The sequence below is a fragment of the Rana temporaria genome, chromosome 5 (genome assembly GCF_905171775.1).
Source record: "Rana temporaria chromosome 5, aRanTem1.1, whole genome shotgun sequence".
In the NCBI taxonomy this organism is placed as follows: domain Eukaryota; kingdom Metazoa; phylum Chordata; class Amphibia; order Anura; family Ranidae; genus Rana; species Rana temporaria.
This window is the reverse complement of record NC_053493.1, coordinates 155,872,606-155,888,812: the sequence shown is the minus strand read 5'-3', so window position 1 is coordinate 155,888,812 and position 16,207 is coordinate 155,872,606. Positions and strand designations below refer to the sequence as shown.

The following is a 16,207-nucleotide window of genomic DNA, read 5'->3' as shown; positions in this document are numbered from 1 at the left end:
TTACACTCTTCCTATCTATGATTTATTTATTTTTAAATAGGAAACTCGTCATCCATATCTAATATATTACAAAATAACCTAATTTTAGCCAAAATACTATCTGCCACTATTTTGACTTCTCCCATGTAAGAAAAATAAATAATTTGCAGGAACAGTAGCTAACAATATTGCAAAGAATTGCATTGCATTGTCATAAATAAATGCATGCTTCTACAATATTTGTGGTTGCCTGCCCCAGTAAACAAACAATTGTAATCTTAGCTGAAAGAACTTCCATAGATGTGTCTACCTCAAATACTGTACATACAATGTTCCACAATTCACCAGAAGAAAGTAGATACTTTAGATGGCTACTTACCAATATGGGTACATGACTCATAAAACAATACCATGCATTAATACAAAATGGATTATGAACATGCGTAGTTAGCTTAAATTATGACTAATTAACTGCAGGAACTTCTAGATGTCCTATAATCACAGAAGAAACTGAAAATAGGCATTTGAGTAGACTTGAATTGTTTTAAATCTAAACTCCTTGTTATTTCACTTAAAGTAGTAGTTAGCTACTTGTTTAGTAATGCTGAAGTAAATTTGTAGCTCACTGTTTTGTCTCAAGGACATATAGCTAAACCTTCTTGTCCCATAAACTTCAGATACCATATTTCTTTGATCTCAGTTTTATTAGAACAAGAAACTATAAAATAACAGAAATATACCTCAATAAATACAATATTGCATACATTACAACTAGGGATGAGCTTCGAGTTCGAGTCAAACTCATATTCGACTCAAACATTGCCTGTTCGGCGAACAATTTGGGGTGTTCGCAGCGAATTCGAAAAGCCGCGGAACACCCTGTTAAAGTCTATAGGAGAAATTTAAAGTGCTAATTTTAAAGGCTAATATGCAAGTTATTGTCCTAAAAAGTGTTTGGGGACCTGGGTCCTGCCCCAGGGGACATGTATCAATGCAAAAAAAAGTTTTAAAAAACGGCCGTTTTCCGGGAGCAGTGAATTTATTAATGCTTAAAGTGAAACAATAAAAGTGAAATATTCCTTTAAATTTCGTACCTGGGGGGGATGTCTAGTATGCCTGTGAAATAGTGCATGTTTCCCGTACTTAGAACTGTCTCTGCACAAAGTGTAATTTCTGAAGGAAAAAAAGTCATTTAAAAATCACTCGCGGCTATAATGAATTGTCGGCTCCCAGCAATTCAGAAAAAATTAATTCATATAAAAAAAAAAGCTTGGGGTCCCCCCAAATCCAAATACCAGTCCCTTCAGGTCTGGTATGGATATTAAGGGGGAACCCCGCCGTCAATTTAAAAAACAAATGTCGTGGGGTTCTCCCCAAATATCCATTCCAGAGCCTTCAGGTCTGGTGTGGATTTTAAGGGGAACTCCACCCCAAATGTAAAATAAAATGGCGTGGAGTTCCCCCAAAAATCCACACCAGACCCCTTAACCAAGCACGTAACATGGCCGGCCGCAGAAAAGAGGGGCTGGACGAGAGAGTGCCCACCCCCCTCCTGCAACCGTACCAGGGCACATGCCCTTAACATGCGGAGCATGTGCCCATGTTGATGGGGACAAGGGCCTCATCCCCACAACCCTGGCCAGTGGTTGTGGGGGTCTACGGGCAGGGGGCTTATCAGAATCTGGAAGACCCCTTTAACAAAGGGGACCCCCAGATCCTGCCCCCAATGTGAATTGGTAATGGGGTACATTGTACCTCTACCAATTCACTAAGGAAGTGTAAATATTAGTAAAAACCACACACATCGTGGAGAAAGTCCTTTACTAAAAATTAAAAATCCAGCGGTGGTAATCCACTCTCGATCCCCGCTCCCACACACAATCGGTTTGGTCCGATGAAAATGGTCCATCAGACCGTTCTCATCGGTTTGACCGATCGTGTGTACGCGGCATAAGGGGTGATGGCGATAGATTGAGAAATACATGTCTTGTTTCCTGCAGTATCTTCTCAAAGAATGGTGGTGGCTGCTTCACTTCATGTAAGGATTTTACTCAGAATTCCCTGCTTACTAACAACTTCCTTAACCACACATACAGTAAATCAAATAAACAGAACAACTGCAGCAATACTAAAAAAGAACGCTAGATGAAGCCTGCACTCCACATATGATTGTCTTATGTAAATTACAAACCTTGCATGTAATTTTAACAGCACAGATACAAATAATCAGCATAGACATCTGGTGGACAGAACACTCACTAATGCCCGTTACACACGATCCGATCATCGGACGAATGATCGCCTGTTTTTTTTTGTATGCTAATCTCACGTTGAATCTGATGAGTTTACTAAAGTCACGAAAATTCTCCTACGGCAGAATAAACAATCGGAAGTGATGTTATGTGTTGTAATGCTTTTGTATTGCATTTTCGAACGACAGCTGTACTGACTAAACGAAAATCGTACGATCTGGCATCATACGAAAAAAAATTCCGTGCATGTCCGATAGGATAAAATCGGATGAACTGTCCTGATCGGCTCTCGAAAGCTCTGTACTAACAATCCGATTATTGTATGATCGTTTCGAAAGCGGCATTTTTCGTACGATTTTCGGATCGTGTGTACGGGGCTTAAGCCTCTTCTTCAGCCACAAACTACCACTAGATATACCATGACCCTGGATAAATGGGAACCTACACAGACATCCCACTTAAAGTGTACGTCAAGACAAAACAAACAACATATCCAGAGCATATGTTCATGACCATATTTTGTCAACGATGCCACTCAACATTTACCACAGTGTTGGGAGCTTAGACAAATGCCCACAGGCCACAGCAGTTGTTTGGGGCTTTGAGAATGGCAAATGGGTTGGGTTACTTTTGGGCCCAGGTCCCAACCGAACTATCAGTAATTCATCCTTGGTACCCACATAGCCCTATCAAAGTTTATACAGATATCATTCAGTATGTCTCAGATTGGCACAGACTCAGAAAGTCTTGCAACAGTGTTCAATTACAATTTGGAAGGGGCTGCTAATTGATTATATTAGTGGGATTACACTGGTGCTGCAGATGGATGGAGCTTTAAAGTGGCATTATGCTTTGGCACCAACAGCGCTTGCTTTGGTGGGCACATGTGCTTTCTCTTTTATTTGGTTAGCCAATAGCTAGCTTTAAACTGGCAAAGTATATCAACTGTAGTACATTGACAGTCCTTCTGCTGTAATTTCACATTTTTTTGAGGCCAAGTCTACCAGGTACTTGATTTGGTGTTTGTTCTTTTGCTATTTAGAGAAAAAATTAGAAGACTGCATGTGTTACGTCGAGATGTCCTAAAAGAAGCAACAGAATTGGAATTTAATTTGGATGAAAGAGCACGCCATGTCAAAGAAGCCATTTCAGTGGTATGTCTGCGATCAATGTCATAGCTTTGCATATTAAATATGCATATTTTGTTTGCAAATGTATCTATTCTAGATTCCAAACACATAGGGCCAGATTCACAGACAGCGGCGTATCTTTGAGCGGGCGTAGCACATCTCATATGCGCTACGCCGACGTAACATAGAGAGGCAAGACCAGTATTCACAAAGCACTTGCTCCCTAAGTTACGGCGGCGTAGCGTAAATGGGCCGGCGTAAGCCCGCCTAATTCAAATTAGAAAGGTAGTGGGCATGTTGTATTAAAATTAACCATGACCCCATGTAAATGAATGGCCGAACGAACGGCGCATGCGTGCGCATGCTCAGAATCACGTCGCATATACTCCCTAAGATACGACGGCTCAATGCGTACGACGTGAACGTAACCTACGCCCAGCCCCATTCACGTACGACTTACATAAACGACGAAAAATACGACAGCTGTTCCGACGTCCATACCCTAACATGACTTACCCCTGCTTTAGGTGGGATAACTTTACACCGGACGTACGCCTTACGTAAACGGCGTAGCTTACTGCGACGGGCGCAAGTACGTTCGTGAATCGGCGTATCTAGGTCATTTACATATTCGACGCGCAATTCAATGGAAGCACCCATAGCGGCCAGCGTAAATATGCACCCAAGATACAATGGCGTAGGAGACTTACGTCGGTCGGATGGAGCCAGAATTCAGATCGGTGCTGCTCTTTGCAAAATCATTGCACAAAGCAGGTAAGTAAAACATGTTTTTTTTTTTTTTTAATAAGACCTTTAGAATCACTTTAACAGGTGTTGTGAAAAACAATTTTTACACTTTCTATGTGTGATTATACAGTATAGTTTTATTGATAATGTTATGTGTATTATTCTGCCTTCAGCAACTTGAACAGGTTTTGGAAGAACAGTCAAGACTCTATTCTGAACTTGATTTTTCTGATTTGGAACTAGAAAGCAGTGCTGAAGGACACACCAAAAATCTCTACAAAAGCCAAAGTGTTCCTTCTACTTCAGATTTGAATGTTCCTGAAGAAGATCTTGAAATCCAGGCTATTTCAGAAGCAGGCATACAGTCACAGAAAATAGACTTCAGCACTATTCTACAGAATGTAAGTTAATAAGATAATAATACACAATACAGATATTTAAGAAAGTAGGCTTTATGTTAAAAGTTCAATATAGATAGACAATCTTTGCAATCTAATGTCATTTTATTTTATGATTAACAAATGTTAACCAGCTTGATAGTTGGTACAGCAACTTATGGGCAAATATAAAGTGAATGGTGGTGACACTTTCAATACTTATGGTCAAATCCTGTGAGTGCCTCTATCCTGGATACGTCATTTCCGTATTGTTTCCTGTTAGAGCACTTAGTTAGAGCCCTTTTCTGGTCAAGAACTGTTGCACAGCCTCTGGTGCGACACAGGGCCAGATTCTCGTAGTTTGGCGTAACGTATCCGATTTACGTTACGCCTCCGCAACTTAGACGGGCAAGTGCTGTATTCTTAAAGCACTTGCTCCGCAAGTTGCGGCGGTGTGGCGTAAATAGGCCGGCGTAAGCCCGCCTAATTCAAATGTGGAACAGGGGGGCGTGTGTTATGTAAAATAACCATGACCCGACGTGATTGACGTTTTTCACGAACGGCGCATGCGCCGTCCGTGGACATATTCCAGTGTGCATTGCTCCAAATACGCTGCAAGGACGTATTGGTTTTGACGTGAATGTAAATTACGTCCAGCCCTATTCACGGATGACTTACGCAAACAACGTAAAATATTCAAAATTCGACGCGGGAACGACGTCCATACTTAACATTGGTACGCCGCATGTACGCCACCATATAGCAGGGGTAACTTTATGCCGGGAAAAGCCTAACGTAAACGGCGTAACTGTACTGCTTTCGGCCGGGTGTACGTTCGTGAATTCGCGTATCTAGCTGATTTACATATTTCTAGGCGTAAATAAGCGTACACGCCCCTAGCAGCCAGCGTAAATATGCAGTTACGATCAGACAGCGTAAGAGACTTACGCCGGTCGGATCTAATATAAATCTATGCGTAACTGATTCTTAGAATCAGGCGCATAGATACGACGGCACAACTCAGATATACGACTGCGTATCTGGAGATACGCCGTCGTATCTGGAGATACGCCGTCGTATCTCCTTTGTGAATCTGGGCCACAGTCTCTAAGGTCCCGTACACACGATAGGTTAACCAGAGGACAACGGTCTGATGGACCGTTTTCATCTGTCTAAACCAATCGTGTGTGAGCCCCATAGGTTATTTAACCTTAGGTTAAAAAAAGCCAACTTGCTTTAAAATTAACCTATGGAATCCTAACCGATGGGAAAAAAACGATCGTTAGTAGGCACGTCCATCGGTTAAAAATCCATGTATGCTCAGAATCAAGTCGACGCATGCTTGGAAGCATTGAACTTTGTTTTTTTCAGCACGTCGTTGTGTTTTACGTCACCGTGTTCTGACACGATCAGTTTTTTAACTGATGGTGTGTAGGCACGACGGACCATCAGTCAGCTTCATAGGTAACCTATGACAATGGTCCTTCAGACCGTTGTCCTCTGGTTAACCTATCGTGTGTACAAGGCCTAAAGACTCACATAGTGAGAAGGCCTCTGGACATAGCAAGTGTAGCTGTCTAATGCGACCTTCGTGTGTGACCCTGTCACTAAAAGGTCACCTAGCGAGCATGAAAAGTTGGGCTGAAGCGCTGGGAGCTCACAGTTATTACAATTTGGTACCATTTATTAAATTTCCTGCTTCTGAAGCTTAAGGCATCTGCATTGCGTACTAATGTTATCTTCTATGTAGAGTGCTGTGAATGCACGATCTGTATTCTCTTTCTGCCCATTTGGCCTGGAGGAAGCAACATCCCACTTCTGCTTCTGCTCTTGAAGTATCACGTGGATCTCTGGTTTCCTCTTCCATTCCATAGTCTTCTCACAGTGACTTGGTCAACTGCTTAAAATACTCATCTGCACCGCTGCCTGGGTTTAATAATTGAGGCCTTGCCTCACATTTTGCCAAATTGCTGACCGCCATGCTGTGCAATATGTCCTCTCAAAGACACTCTAAAGGACAGTCCCGCTACTATGGGTAACCTCATCCCACACTTCTCTAATAATTATGGGGGCATTTTGCTAATTTCTCCAATGGAACCAAGTCCTGTAATCTGGGACCTCCCCCAAGGGACCTCAACTGGGAACTTTCTAGCTGTTTGTGCCAGGCCACATAATCATTCTCTCCCTAGGTGCTTTTAAGCAAACTCTGACAGAATCTGTCTCTGACCTTCCTGTGACAGTGAGCCAAACCTTGTCTGCCGCAGCAGCATTACAGAGGAAGATAAGTCAAGAGGAATCTAGTTCCTCTATGGTTTTCTGGGTCACAGGGGACAACTATACTATTGGATGCTTGTACCCCATGTGACTTTGGTGGCCATCCTAGGTAAGCAGAGTCTACTTAAGACCGAGGCTTGGCACTCATTTCACATGTGGCTAAAGTAGGGACAGGTCTCCCAATTGAGACAGTGCTTAGATTTAGGGAAAGTTTCCAGAGGAGTAGGGAAAGTGCAGGGACACGCCATTCTACCTGGAAGCCTCCCCAATTTGTTAGAGACCAGCCAGTCCGCATTCCGCTCTTTCAGGGCTGTCGGCACACCTGAGACCTTCTGCTACTGACACAAAGCTGTTACATCTTGTGAGTGCTCCAGGTCAGGTTGCCTGTCGATCGCGCTTGTTGTGTATTGCCGAACCTTAATTACAATATATTCCTGTTACTCTGCACCTGATTTCTGCAGCAGCACCACGCTGCGCCTACCCACAATGGTTTCAGACCTTAATGCTTTAAAAGCTAACTGCACCTATTTGAGCAGATTTCATGTTACCGTCATACATAGGGTGTAAAATAAAACATGATCAGAATGCAACCCACCCTCAAACTCTACCCCCACTTACAGAATCTGAAGGATCTTCTGTTCACTGGTTCATGTCAAATTTGAAAACACAGGTAGGGCCATGTGTAGCCGCATCATTCATTCACGGATATTACAGAAGACCTGAAGTTCTCAATTGAGCTCAAGTGCAGTACTTGTAGTCCATTCATATTTTATCCAGCTCTGTAGCTGAAGGTCCATACCTCAGTATTGACCTGAGCTGGAGAAAATGTTTTCAGGAGCCAGACCATTCTACCTGCGATCCAATCCTTTGCCGGCTCAAATGCTAAAGAAAAGTAAATGCACATATTTGCCTTTTGGAAAATGGGTGCATTTTTTATATATTTTTTGCAAAAGGTAGCATTCTCCTTTAAATTTTTACAGAGAAGCCTTCTACTGCTGTGATTGATCCCTGCCGTATGGAACAGTTGCAGCAGATGTCTGAAGCTGTGTGCTTCAGCTGTAACAGGTTATTACCAGTTTGTCTACTTGTGCCCTGCTCAGGACTAATGTTTCTACAAAGTTATAGGACACTCTGGCCATGTGTGTAGGATGCTAAGGCCCCGCACACACGACCGGATCTGTCTGCTGGGATTTATCCGCGGATCAGTTCCAGCAGACAAATCCGGTCGTGTGTACGGCCTAGCGGACATTTTTCGGCGGACATTTGTCCAGCCGACCGGTTTTAAAGCGGATAAAAATTTCTTAGCATGCTAAGAAATCTATCCGCTGGAAACCTGTCCGTTGGACGTGTTGGGTCGTCTGTACAGACTCACCGGACACGTCCGACCGTCCGCCATCCCTCGCATGCGTCGTACTGATTCGACGCATGCGTGGAAGCTTTGAACTTCCAGGGCCGTCCGCGTCATCGTTGCAGCGACGGCGCGGCCACGCCCCGCGTATTGTTTACGCGCAGATTTCTGTCTGATGGTGTGTACAACCATCAGACAGAAATCTCCGGGCGGACATGTCCGATGAAAACGGTCCGGCGGACCGTTTTCAGCGGATTATCCGCCCGTGTGTACGAGGCCTAATGGTGAAGGAAGAACTGATTTTTCTGTTCTTCGAGAAAAGTTGTATCTTTAAACCAACTCTTAACTCTATCATTAGAAACACTTCCGGGAACCACAGTATGCACCTACAAAAGCAAAGGTTAGAGGAGCCTCATTCCTCTATCTCTTGCCTCAGAAGTGTGTTCTCGCAGATCATTCAAGGTTGCATGACAAGTCATTCCGCATGTTTTCCAATGATAACCATTCACTATGCTCAACTTAAAGTTGCAGAAACTTCAAAGTAGTTCATGCACTACTTTAGTTCGACTTTCGTGCAACTTTAGGGCCATAGACTTCAATGTTAACCCTCAGAAGTTGCATGAAAGTCGTACCTGCATTGTATAACATTCAACAGTTGTCCATTATCACTGGTCAAAGTCGTATCCAATTTGCACCCATCCAAAGTTGTGTCAAAGTTTCACTCATACAGTACAAGTGTGAATGGAGCTTAAGTCTCATACTCAGCCCATATTTACAGAAGCTCCTAATGTCTGAGGCCCCGTACACACGACCGGTTTTCTCGGCAGAATTCAGCCAGAAACTCGATGGTAGACGTATTCTGCCGAGAAAACCGGTCGTGTGTACACTTTTCGCAGAGGAAACCGACGAGGATCTCGTCGGGCCAAAAAGAGAACATGTTCTCTATTTCCTCGTAAGGCCCCGTACACACGTCCGAGAAACTCGACGGGCAAAACACATCGTTTTGCTCGTCGAGTCCCTTGTGAAGCCGCCGAGGATCTCGGCGAGCCAACTTTTCCCATTGACTAACGAGGAAATAGAGAACATGTTCTCTTTTTGGCCCTACGAGATCCTCGTGGGTTTCCTCGGCGAAAAGTGTACACACGACCGGTTTTCTCGGCAGAATACGTCTCCCATCGAGTTTCTGGCTGAATTCTGCCGAGAAAACCGGTCGTGTGTACGAGGTCTTAGTCAATGGGAAAAGTTGGCTCACCGAGATCCTCGGCGGCTTCACAAGGAACTCGACGAGCAAAACGATGTGTTTTGGCCGTCGAGTTTCTCGAACGTGTGTACGGGGCCTAACAAGCCTTCAGCAGGTGTTTCCACCTCTAAAAATGGGAAGCCTGTTCAAACAATCATATGGGTCCCTGGGTATCTAGCCTCATTGGCTTTGGATTCTCATAATAATCCCTTTAGCTCACTAATTACTTGGAGACAATATATTTTAAACTACTTTTGCAGCATCTTTTATGTGCTGATACATGTAGCTGTGCCTTTATCCAGGCCTTCCTGGCTTCCCTGCACTCTGGGTCCACCTGTTTCTTGTTGCTTAGTAGGAACTTACCCAAGGAAGTTATTCCCTGCAAGAGTCTCTTCTTTGCCGGGAAATCCTGTACCCTTGGCTAATGCTGATCCTGCGCATCCCTCTTTCTGAGATGACCATATTAGTTACAGATCCAGTTGACCATTTAGTATATATAACCACGTGACTAAGGAATTTAAGTGGTTATAAAGCCTTAAAGAGGACTTCCACCCATTTAATAGTCAGCAGCTACAAAAAGTGTAGCTGCTGACTTTTAATAATCAGACACTCACCTGTCCCATGGCCCAGCGATGCAGGCTCACAAAGCCCCGCTCCTCTTTCCCTTCTCTCCATTGAGGCGACATTTTAACTGTGGGCGCCCAGCTGTGGCTGTGCGCACTGCGTGCGGTGAATGGTCGGGCAATCTTCTGGGACCTGTGACGTGTCCCAGAAGATTGCAGGGAGGGAAGGGGGAGAAGTGAACTTCCTTCCGGCAACGCGTAGCCCGGGGAGGAAGTGGGAGCTGGGTGCCCATTAAAAAATGGGGTATTCCCCCCCCCCAAACAAAATTACATGCCAAATGTCAGGGGGTCACCATCACTTAAAGTGGAAGTACAATTTTTGGTTGGAACTCCACTTTACAGATTATTTTTACTTTAATACATTCTATGTGCTACAGGATCTCCCCCTCAGCCCCCATTACTTAGTTGAGCCCAGTTTCGATCCAATTTTTCCCCGAGAGCAGCCGCTCTCTCCTCTGAGGACAAATTGATGCAGTCAATCAAAATCTGTGATGAAGAAATCTATAGACCTAGGCAGTGGGGCCCCCATAGCTTTCTTTGGGGGCATTTTTAGAAGAGGAGGAGCAAAGAGTGCTGGCGGGGAACTCCAAGATAAGAGGATAGGGGCTGCTCTGTGCAAAACCATTACACAGAGCAGGTAAGTATGACATATTTATTATTTAAATAAAAACAAATAATAACACTTTACAATCACTTTAATTGTATGACTATATCAATGTCTAATGGTTAATGGAGGGGAATAGCTGTACAACTGGGGAAAATAAATTGCTGTATCTATCAGAAACTGAGCTTTAATTTGCTGTAATGTGATATTCTTAAAATTATACTTAGAATACTTCTGTAAATCTTTTCCTGGGTACCTGAAAAGTCTGCCATCCCTTATTACAGGGGTGCCCAACCGCTGGCCCGAGGGCCAGCCTTCTGATTTGGCCTACAACCTCCTGCTCTGGTATGGTGGGTCGGCAAGTTCAGATCACGGGTTCCCGACCCGCATTCCCACATCCCAGACCATCAGTGTTCCAAATGGAGTCATCGCTGGAGGAAGTACAGCTGTCTAGGGAGCAGAGCTGCATAAGCCAATGCTTCCTGTATAGGGCTGGCTCCTGTCACAGGTGGAGTGATACCAATTTTACTCCGCCTGGGACAGCAACAGCCGGCAATACCTGTAGCAAGGGAGATTCCTGAATGAAAGATTTTTAAAGGTTAGTTTATATTTTAAAATCACATTGAATATATGGACATACAGTGATACCTCGGTTCACGAACTTAATTCGTGAACTGACTCTGGTCGCGAACCGAATTGGTCGCGAACCGAGGCACATTTTCCCATAGGGTTCAATGTAAATCCGGTTAATCCGTGCTGACCTTTTTTTGGGGGTTTTTGAAGCACAAAAATTACAATACACATTAGTACAGTATAGTAATGTATAAAGAGAGGACACTAACCTTGCTTGTGATGACTTCTGGCATGGAGGAAGGCAGGTGGGAGGCAGGTGGGAGGCAGTTATTGTTTGGAGGGAGAGTCCCCCTCCATAAGGACATCAGGGGGATCTCCTTCAGGGGTTTCCTCTCTCCTTTGTCTCCTAGCTGCAGGCTCAGTTTTGCTGAAAAATCTGTCCAATGTCACTTGTCTCTTCCTGCGCTGCATAACCCTCCGGAAATGAGAGACCACATTATCATTCATGAGATTTAACACTCTGTTCACGACAGTTATGTTGGGGTGGTGCTTTTCAAAAAAATCATGGCACTCATTCCATTTTTGCATAATGGATTTTATGGCATCACTGCTAACCTCCTCCCTTTCTTCCTCTTCCTCAGTGGAATGCTCCTCAAGAAGTGCCTTCTGCTGCTCACTGTGGAGTTCAGAAAGTTCTTCCGTGGTCAGCTCCTCCCTATGTTCCTCAACAAGCTCTTCCACATCAGCACCATCAACGTCCAGACCCATACTCTTGCCCATGGACACAATTTCCTCCACTACCTCAGCATCAGGCACTTCAATGTCATGTTCACGTTCAGCGACACATTCTGGCCACAGTTTCCTCCAGGCTGAATTTAGGGTTCGGGGAGTGACCTCTTCCCAGGCTTTGTCAATGAGGTTAATGCAGTGGGCAACATTGAAATGTTTCTTCCAGAAGTCTTTCAAAGTCAAGGACGTCTCTTCAGTGACATTAAAACACCTAGTGAAGAGCGCCTTTGTGTACAGCTTCTTGAAGTTGCAGATGACTTGCTGGTCCATAGGCTGCAGAAGTGGTGTTGTGTTGGGGGGAGGAACTTTACCTTGATGAAGTCATACTCAGCATCCATATCATCCACCAAGGCTGGAGGGTGTGCCGGGGCATTGTCCATCAGAAGAAGGCACCTTTCAGGCAGCTGGTTATCAGAAAGATATTTTCTGACGGTCGGTGCAAACACCTCGTGCAGCCATTCCATAAACAATTGCCTTGTGACCCAAGCTTTGGCATTGGCTCTCCACATGACGGGCAGTCTGGCCTTGTTCACATTTTGTTCCCTAAATGCACGAGGGGTCTGAGAATGGTACACCAGTAGTGGTTTAATTTTCAGATCGGCGCTTGCGTTGGCACACAGCAAAAGGGTCAATCTGTCCTTCATGGGCTTGTGCCCTGGTAGTGCCTTTTCCTCCTGCGTGATATAGGTTCTGTTCGGCATTTTTTTCCAGAAGAGCCCTGTTTCATCACAGTTGAACACTTGTTGAGGGACGTATCCTTCTGTCTTCATGAATTCCGCAAAGTCTAACTTGTAGGCTTCTGCTGCGGCCTTGTCAGAACTGGAAGCCTCACCATGTCTAATCACACTGTGGATGCCACTTCTCCTGCGGAATTTTTCAAACCACCCCCTACTGGCTTTAAATTCGTCACTTGCTGCAGTTGTAGAGGGGCTTCTTTGCAGTAAATCACTGTGCAATTTCCTGGCTTTCTCACAGATCATAGCTTCACTAACGCTATCACCTGCCAGCTGTTTCTCATTCAACCACACAAGCAAAAGTTTTTCCACCTCTTCCAGCACTTGCGTCCTCTGCTTGGTTAACATTGTTACTCCTTTTGCAACATCAGCTCCTTTGATGGCGGCTTTGTTTTTCAGAATAGTCGAGATTGTTGACTTTGCCATCTTGTACTCCGAGGCCAGATCAGTCACACGAATACCACGGTCATGCTTTTCTATAATGTCCTTCTTCAGCTCAATGGTTATTTTCTTCACAACCTTGCTGTCACCTTTACTACTGCTCTGCACTTTCTTTTTGCCCCCATGCTTGCGCTGCACATTCTTGTCACCTGCATTTCCCCTTTGCACATTGTCACTTGCATTTCCACTTTGCACATTGTCACTTGCATTTCCACTTTGCACATTGTCACTTGCATTTCCACTTTGCACATTGTCACCTGCATTGCTGTTCTTGTCACCTTCATTGCTGCTCTGCACTTTCGTCTTTCCACTATGCTTCTTGGGAGCCATATTGCGCTGCACATTCTTGTCACCTGCATTTCCCCTTTGCACATTGTCACTTGCATTTCCCCTTTGCACATTGTCACTTGCATTTCCCCTTTGCACATTGTCACTTGCATTTCCACTTTGCACATTGTCACCTGCATTGCTGTTCTTGTCACCTTCATTGCTGCTCTGCACTTTATTCTTTCCACTATGCTTCTTGGGAGCCATATTGGGTGTCCAGTGAACTGTACAATACAGCAAGAACAGCAAGAACAGTACTGTAGTACAGTACAGTACTGTATGTGCTAAAAAGCACACCAAAAATCTAAAAATACCTTGAAATGTATGCACAGTACTCGCAGTACACTTCTTTCTGTGTGTCTTCTTCTCTCCACGATCTTCCTACAGGAAGTCACGACCATGTGACAGCCTGGAAATAGCATTAAAATGGCCGCGGCTCCTGTTCGTGAACCGAGGCGGAGTTCGTGAACCGGAGCATATTTATATGAACTTTTCTGTTCGTGAACCGAGTTGTTCGTGAACAGAAGCGTTCGTGAACCGAGGTATCACTGTATATCTTCTGTAGTAGTTACTGATCCGCAGGTGCAGAGCCATAGACTTCTGTTTTTATCTGCAGGTTTGGTGTTCTTTCTGAAAGAACATCAAAACTACTGAATACAGGAGCTTGGTGCACTTTTCGAAAGTGCACCACACCTGCAGGTTATAATAGAAGTCTATGGCAAATTACAGCTAACCTACAGGAAAGCCACAGGAGCACTCCGCAAACTGCAGCGCATCAGTGTGAAAACAGATTACATGATCGGTCCGATCAGGTCCATCTGTCAATTTTTCGGATCGTCCATTCACCTCTATGGAGTGGCAGATGTAAACGGACTTGTGTACTTTTACACCAGCCTACCTCCAATTCGATCGGCCTAAAAAACAGAAGGGATCCATCCTATTCCATTTGGGTGGATATGAGGGCCCATAGAGTAGAGCAGGCTGTGTCCGTGTCCACTCTGCATATGCAGAGAGAACACGGACTTGTCATCCACCCACTCATTGTGGCCCGCGATCGGTTACCAAGTCGCTAAAGTGGCCCTCGCTCTATAAAAGGTTGAGCACTCCTGCTTTATGGCTTGTTGTTGATTATATCTGCCATAGAAACTTGTATGAAAATGTGCTGATTAACTGCCTAATTTTGTTTTTTTATTACAATCATTTTTTCATCCAATCATCAAATGATTTTATTGACTATTTTTAAATACTCTTGTAAAGAAAAAAATTGCTGTGAAAAGTAGGTTAGCTGAAGGTTGTACCAAGGGTGTGTCATTTGCCAACTCATTTTCAGCTAAAATCTATCACTTGCTGCCAAGTTTGGGGGTCAATAGTGAATGAGTGAGTAACTTATATAGCATTACAAATGCGAACTAAATTGCCACAAGGCGCTTTGCATCCAGTGTCGTCCTGATCCTTCAGAAGAGGTGGGTCTTAATTTTTTTTCCTGAAGGCCTGATTATTTTCTTGATAAATAATAATAAAAGTGCAGCGCAAATAAAAGTCCTTGACTGAAGAATGAGGATTACACCCAGTGAGATGGCAAAAATCTTCGGCAAATTTTATGATATCCTCCACCAGTATAAGAAGTGCGGTGGAGCTCAACCCATCGCTGACTAAGTCCAATCCGGACGTAACGTGCGTACGAGGGAGGAGTTTTTCCTGTGACGTCATCCGCATCCTTTCTGCTGCTGCTCGTGGCTGTTGCATGGAGAGCAGGCTGAAAAGGTACAGATTCATGACAAATGGAAAAAAGGGATGGGACACTTACTCTTGCTAGGCCCATTGTATTTCATTGTGTATAAAACTACAGATACTGACATATAAAACTGATTGTACTTAAAAAATGTCACACCGATCTCATTTTAGGTGGAATAAAGTACTATAGCAAAAGGCAATGCTATTCTCTTCATGCAACAACACATTCATTTTAAATAATACTTTTTTGTAGATCAAGAAAACCTTCAGAAGTTTCAACAACTGAAATGAAAAGAAAAGCCACAAACTGAAGAGGCCTTTAACGTCTTTATTGCAGATGTCAGTACATGCATCAGAAGTTTGCCCTTGTGATAAAATGTATATGCTGATACCAGACGGTGTGGGAACTATCCGTACAAACCAACTGCTGGGAATAAGCAAGAATCCATTTAGAGTCTGTCATTTTCAGTCATTCTGCGCAGATTCATATATTTGCACTGAGAAAAAGGAACAATAAAACGTCTTCATTAATTCTAAGTAGGAAGCAACATTTTCTGTTATATGGTTATTTTTTTAAATGTATAATTCACACTTCTCTATTAAAAACTATACATAGAGAGACAAGTTTAAGAAAAAAAAGACTAACACACTTTATTGTGATTAATTACATAAACTAATCATATTAACACATTTCTTTTATAAAGACAGTAGATTTCTTGTAAAATAAGCTCTACTTAAGTTTATCACCATATTGTATTGGGGTTCTTTGTTCAGCCTGAATTCATAGATGTATTCATAATTATAGATAAATGTTTATTTGAAGTGCACATCAAATAGCATAGTATAATTAAAATAAAGTGAAAATTGAAAAAAAAAAACACATCCTCTTTGATATACAATATCTACAATATACTAGCTCTGTAAACATGGCAGATATACATTACCCACAGGCACTAGATCAGGGGTCTCCAAACTTTCTAATGAGGGGGCCAGTTTACTTTTCTTCAGACTTTAAGGGGGCCAGACTGTTGACAT

At 43.5% G+C, this 16,207-nt stretch overlaps 1 protein-coding gene across 2 annotated transcripts in view; it reads left to right on the top strand.

The window, feature by feature from the left end:
- ITPRID1 (ITPR interacting domain containing 1) overlaps positions 1-15,720 on the top strand; it is a 181,095-nt gene extending 165,375 nt beyond the window's left edge. For both annotated transcript variants that reach the window (XM_040353275.1, XM_040353276.1), the window contains exons 13-15: positions 3,274-3,385; positions 4,282-4,509; positions 15,426-15,720. In XM_040353275.1, the coding sequence (XP_040209209.1) occupies positions 3,274-3,385; positions 4,282-4,509; positions 15,426-15,458 (373 nt within the window). In that variant the 3' untranslated portion in view covers positions 15,459-15,720. The remainder of the gene's footprint in view (positions 1-3,273; positions 3,386-4,281; positions 4,510-15,425) is intronic.
- Positions 15,721-16,207: the final 487 nt, after the last annotated feature.